The sequence below is a fragment of the Odontomachus brunneus genome, unplaced genomic scaffold, assembly GCF_010583005.1.
Source record: "Odontomachus brunneus isolate Ranch 3 - 2012 unplaced genomic scaffold, Obru_v1 Obru_scaffold_086, whole genome shotgun sequence".
In the NCBI taxonomy this organism is placed as follows: domain Eukaryota; kingdom Metazoa; phylum Arthropoda; class Insecta; order Hymenoptera; family Formicidae; genus Odontomachus; species Odontomachus brunneus.
This window is the reverse complement of record NW_022639536.1, coordinates 1,239,182-1,245,246: the sequence shown is the minus strand read 5'-3', so window position 1 is coordinate 1,245,246 and position 6,065 is coordinate 1,239,182. Positions and strand designations below refer to the sequence as shown.

At 46.8% G+C, this 6,065-nt stretch overlaps 1 protein-coding gene across 1 annotated transcript; it reads right to left on the bottom strand.

Moving 5' to 3' along the window:
- Positions 1–3,710: 3,710 nt before the first annotated feature.
- LOC116847994 (mucin-21-like) lies at positions 3,711–5,002 on the bottom strand. The gene is made up of 2 exons (XM_032823651.1): positions 4,972–5,002; positions 3,711–4,477 (listed from the first exon to the last, which is right to left on the bottom strand). The coding sequence occupies exons 1-2, from the start codon at positions 5,000–5,002 to the stop codon at positions 3,711–3,713; spliced, it is 798 nt and encodes a 265-aa protein (XP_032679542.1).
- Positions 5,003–6,065: the final 1,063 nt, after the last annotated feature.

Genomic DNA, 6,065 nt, shown 5'->3' with positions numbered 1-6,065 from the left:
TAGAACACCCGTTAGAGGTAGGTAGGGGGTGCAATTTGGAATTGAAAGTTTCTCTTACATTTTTAGATCCGACAATTAGTTAACGAAATATTAATGAATTAAATCTGCTAATCTCTTACTGTTTCGAGTGAGCGCTCAGAGACGTAGAACGCTGTGGACCTTTCAGGGGCCCTTCTTGTCCGTTTATCTCCCCTTTTTGTATCACAAGGGAATAAATGTGGATGAGTGAGTGAGTGGATGTGTGGGTGAGTGCCTGACCGGGACTAGGAGGGGAGGGAGGTGGCAAGTTTTCTGTATTTGAGAGTAATGTGCCTCTCATTCACACAACGCAAGAAAATCACTTACACTCCCCATCCCCCTACCCTCCATACACACACTAAAATTATTCACGGTACTCAACCACCGACATGCAGAAAACATTCAAGTCACTCACGCACTCGAAGGAAGCATATCACACATGTCCTCCCTCTCCGGCATATAAAGCGCAATCATTCCGCCCATTTTTACTAAAAACATTCAAATTATCCATGCACTCATAATCGCACACAAAAACACCCGCACATTACTCCCACATACAGAAAACTTGCCATCCCCCTCCTTCTAGTCCCGTGAAGTTTGAAGGTCATTTAAGGTCATTTAAGGTCAAAGGGAGCATTTTCTGAAAAAAATGTTTCAGACAAAAGCTTCTCAGTTTTTGGCGTAAATTCCGAATTTGTCATGAAAATATGCATGTTCCATTTGAAAAGATAAAGTTGGCCTTGAAACTGCCTTCAAGGTCAAACTTAAGGTCAATTTTAAGGTCATCATCAGATTTAGATTTTGAAATCCTACAACTTTTGTTTTGAAAGTTTTACCGAAAAATCTCACTATAAAAAGATATTCAGAGGATACCATATTTTTAAGATACCCTGTACATCCTGCTCTTATGTAATGTTATATATGTCAAATTTGAAACCTGCGCCAAAATGTCGCTAGACAATATACCCTCGTCCCACTAGTTCCGGTTTCCTGGCCAACAAGTTGACTTAACGCTCCGTCCAGATATTTATACGTCCATGATAGGTACCACTGTGCATACGCGAGATTTCGAATATAATGCTACGATAGATCTAACGTTATGGGTGCGACTTTAGGATACTGGAAAATTATTTTCAAGATTCTAGGCGTGTTGCTAAGGGAGTGGAGTGATACAAACACGCATTGTCAACCAGGAGACGACGCAGGACGCAATAAGTACAACTGACGTTAGTTTCGAAAATACTGCTTTTCAAACACAAAAGTTACTTTAGAACAGTCTAAAAAACTATCCCAGAATGTATTTTACATGCTAACACTACATGACCTAACCTGCAGTAACATGACCGACTTTCGACCCATGCACAGGATAGGCAGCACTGTTCATGCGCGAGAAATGGAATATACAATAGATCTAACTTTATAGACGCGACGTTGGGATATCGACACATTATTTTCAAGATTCCGGAAGTGGTACTGAAGGAGTAGAGTGACACTAATACTATTTGTTATTCTGGAGACGATGCAGAGCGAAGTACGCACAGTTCACGTTATTTTTGAAAATAACGTGAAAAATTACCTGAGTATTCTTCACATGCTAACACTATATAACCTAACTTGCAGTAACACTACTGACTTTCAACCCATGCGTAGAATAGGTATCACTGCGCATCGCGAGAATCAGAATATACTGCTACGATAGATCTAACGTTATGGGCGCGATTTTAGGATACTGGAAAATTATTTTCCAGATTCTAGGCGTATTGCTGAAAGAGTGGAGTGACACAAACACGCATTGTCACCCAGGAGACGACGCAGAACGCAATAGGCACAACTTCTGTCAATTTTGAAAATACTGCTTTTCAAACACAAATGTTACTTTAGAAAACTCTAACAACTATCCCAGAATGTATTTTGCTAACGCTACATTATTTAATCTGCAGTAAAATGATCGTCTTTCGGCGCATGCGCAGGATAGGCACCACTGCGCATGCGCGAAAATCGGAATATACTGCTACGATGGATCTAATGTTATGGGCGCGATTTTGGTATATTGGAAAATGATTTTCAAGATACTGAGCGTGCTGCTGAGGGAGCAGAGTGACACAACCACGCATTGCCACCAAGGAGACGATAGAGAACGAAATAAGCATATCTGACGTATTTTTCGAAAATACACATTTTCAAACGCGAATGTTTCTTTAGAAAACCCTAAAAAACTATTCCAGATTGTGCTCTATACGCTAACGCGACGTAACCTATAATATGGCCGACTTTAGACCCCTGCGGTGGATACGACCACCACGCAGGCGCGAGAACACAAATATACTGCTACTACAATAGATTTAACGTTACGAGTGCGATTTTGGGATATTAGAAAATTATTTTCAAGATACTGGACGTGCTGCTGAAGGAGCTGAGTGACACAAACACACATTGTCTCCCAGGGGACTATACAGAACGAAATAAGCACATCTGACGCAATTTTCGAAAATACATATTTTCAACCGCGAATATTTCTTTAAAAAATCCTAAAAACTATCCCAGATAGCGCTTTATACGCTAACGCGACGTAACCTCTAACCTACCTTGTAACAGACGAACTCCGCGTGTCGGTTGTTGTTGGTGCCAAGGAATTAGTCGCTTGTCGGAGTCCGGGTTCGTGAAATAATACGACGCGGATGATAATAAATAAAAATAACAAAAAGATTTATCGAGCCTTCGTACAGAGTAATCGCGTGTTAGTGTACAGTCCTCCTGGGAGACGGCGCCAGTTACCGGGTCGCGGTTTTGGCATGTCGCGATAGTTAAGACGGTAGGCGGAGCGTATAGCGCAAAGGCTAGGCTCGCCTCGAATATTCGGCAGGCGGTTGCGTGTCGCGATTCGGCGGTCGCGATTCGTGCGCGGCTCGCGTGGTCGATCGCGGAGACCGCGCGGTGTCGGCGGTATCGAGTCCGTGTCACAGCACGACACGCTGTTTTCGCGTTCGCGGCGGAGACGCGCTCGCTCGCACGCCTGTTTCGCAGGTGACGAGATTGGGAGTGAGTAGTCGATGTATCGGCGTATTCACTCTCGATCTCGCCCGTCGAGAGGTTAAGAACAAGGGTCGAGAAAGCTCGACAGAGCGCAGCTAATGTACTGGCTTCGGTCCTTGTTCGAGGCGTGGACGGGATGCAAGCAAGAGTCGATAAGGATCGACAGAGCGCAGCTAACGTACTGGCTTTGGTCCTTGCTCGCGAGGATGTGAAACTAGGTAGGCTGAGGAGACAGTAACGAGTCGGTCGTAGTCCTTACTCTCCGCTGTATAGCATTGACGCTGTGTAGCACGGTCCGGATCGGTCTGGTCCCGATTAACTCGGCGCCGCGGATTATATACTTGACGCCGCTTTGTCTTCGCTCGCTGTGCACGTGATCGTGGCGTGTCCGCGGCGCGTGCTCTTGATCGATTGCTTTGTGTGATCGGTGTCGCTAGGTATCGTATGTTGCGCCTATTTTGTTTACGCGTATTGTCTGCCTATATCTATCTATATTAAGCCTTGCGGCGTTTAATTTGGCGCAACGCGCCTGTGCACTGCCTGACTGGTGGTCGGTCGGGCTTCTATTAGTGACGATGCAGGTGTGCATCGTCACATCACCCCCCGCTTAGGGTGGATCGTCGGGGAGTCGTTGGCAGGCCCTCAGTTGTCCGATTCTGTTAAAACGGAGCATCCATCTGCCTTCTGGTATGCGTACCCGGTGTCGTCTCGATACGTGTATCGCATAGTGCGAGACGTCTATGATTAATCCTGGACGCAGCTCCACCGGGATCCGTGGCGGTAGTGACGACGGGATCAGGCGTAACGGTTCGGTTGGTGGTTGCCTGACCGCCGTCACTTGTTCGGGTTGTCGGGTCGTTGCCTCCTCTGCCGATGTTATGGCCCTTGATAGATTCTTCGCCATTTCCTTTGAGGCCACTTTTCTTGGCCTCGGCGGAGTTGTTGCTGCCGGTGCTAACGGTGACGGTGCTACGGGTAGCCTCGCTGTCCTCGCTGTTGTTGGCGGTACTACCGATACTGGTGCTGGTGGTGGACCTGTTGTCAGGCGTGTCGGTTTTGTTTGCGCCTATTTCTTGCCGGTTGATATCGTGGCGGCGGCACGTCCTCAGCGCCCTGGTGGTGGAGGCGGCGAAGCCGTTAGGAAGATAGCCTTCCTTTTCTGCGCGGCGTCCGATTGCTGTATCCTGGTGCCCTGTGAAGGCAGCGTTGGTATCGGCGCCCTGGTTGGTGTTTTTGTTCGTGCTTCGGTTCGATGTTTCTTTGCCGACGACGGTTCTGCTGGGCTTGTCGTCGGCTCTGGAAGCGGTTCGCCGGTTTTTGGCTTTTTTGCCGGCGACGAACTTGGTGCTGTCGTTGTCGTCGTCGGTCTCGGCGGTTGGTCGGCCACTGATGTTGTCGACGGTGGTGGTGTCGACGGCGAATGAAACTGAGGTGCCGCATTGTCATCGTCCTCTGAGGACAGGAGTAAATCCGTCCAGAGGATGTCTACTCCGTCGATTTTGTACACTTCCTTGTTTGACATCCTTGTTGGTTACTGTTGTTCGGAAGAGTGGTGCTTTGTGTTTTACGAAGTTTTCTTATATTTCTCTTGTTGCTTCGTCCTCGTCGTCCTCCTTGTTGTTATTGTTTTGCGGTTTAAGATCCTGTACATGTAAGTGCCGGTGCCGTCGACCGTTTTTATCTTTCAGGTCGACGACAACTGGCGATATTATTTTCTTAACCATCATCGGTCCTGCGTATTTCGGCGCTAGTTTAGCGTTGAATGCTTTCGCCTTATTTGATAATGGATATTCCCGCTTCCATACTTTTTCGTTTATTTTCGGCTTTCAGTTTCGTCGTCTCAAATTATAATACTTTTTTTGTCGCTGGTACGCTCGAGCCATATTTATTTTTACCAGTTCGTATGCTTCTCTAAGTTGCCTTTGTTGTGATGTTGTGTTTTCATTTGCATTGTGGCTGTTTGGTATGCTCGCTATCTCTCGCCCGTAGTTTAAATACGCGGGCGAGTATCTTGTTGATTCCTGAACTGCTATATTATATGCGAATTGCAGTGCCGGCAAGTGGATGTCCCATTTTCGGTGGTCCCGTCCCACGTATTGGGACACCATGGTTTTCACCACTCTGTTGGTCCTTTCTACTAAGTTGCAGTGGGGTGCATGGACAGGGGTGGTGCAGTAGTTAATTTTATGTGTTTTCAGCATTTGCGCCAACTATTGCGATTTTAATTGTATCCTGTTATCCGAGATGATAGTCTGGGGACAGCCGTGTCTATATATTATGGAATCGGTTAACGTCTGTGTAACAATATGTGCCGTTGCTCGCTTTATTGGTCGCATTTCCAGCCACTTTGTGAATCGGTCCTGCATTGTCAGGACGCTATTTGATCGCGGTAAGGGGCCAATGAGATCCATGGTGACCTGTTGCCATGGGCCCCCTACCGCGGTTACGTGCATCTGCCCGGCTGGTCTTACTTGCTGTGCTTTGTGGGCCAGGAATTTTTCACAGGTTCTGACATATTTAGAGCTTCACGGAACATGCCTGGCCAGTAAAACTGCCGGGCTGTGCGAACAAGTCTTCACTATTCCCAGGTGGCCGGCGGTGGGTTCGTCATGATATCTTTTCATGACTTCTATTCTTTTTTCATTCAGTATGCATTCTTTCCATTGCTCCTCTGTCCGTGTTTCTTTGAAATCCAGGTCATGGAACACATGTCTCATTAGTTTCCCTTCTATTATTTTATAATCTGGTCGCGTGCTGGGTTCCTCGGCCACCTCGAATTTTAGTTTTTGGTACCATTGACACGTTGGTGTAATGCTACATATCTGTGGCTGCCTGGACAGGGCGTCGGTGACCGTGTTCAAACTTCCTCGCCGATATTGTATGTCGAAATCATATTGTTGTAGCTCGATTATCCATCTAGCTAGTCTCCCTGTTGGCGCCTCCACTTTTTGTAATCGGTAAAACCGGAGGGATTGGTGGTCTGTAATAACCGTAAATCGGTATCCCTCCAGGTA

What these genes read in the sequence shown, in the direction of transcription:
- LOC116847994 (XM_032823651.1), bottom strand. Translation starts at nt 5,002, where the DNA reads ATGCAAATGAAAACACAACATCACAACAAAG. An exon ending in AACACAACATCACAACAAAG is followed by an intron (nt 4,478 to 4,971) that starts GCAACTTAGAGA and finishes GCGGCACCTCAG; the next exon opens with TTTCATTCGCCGTCGACACC.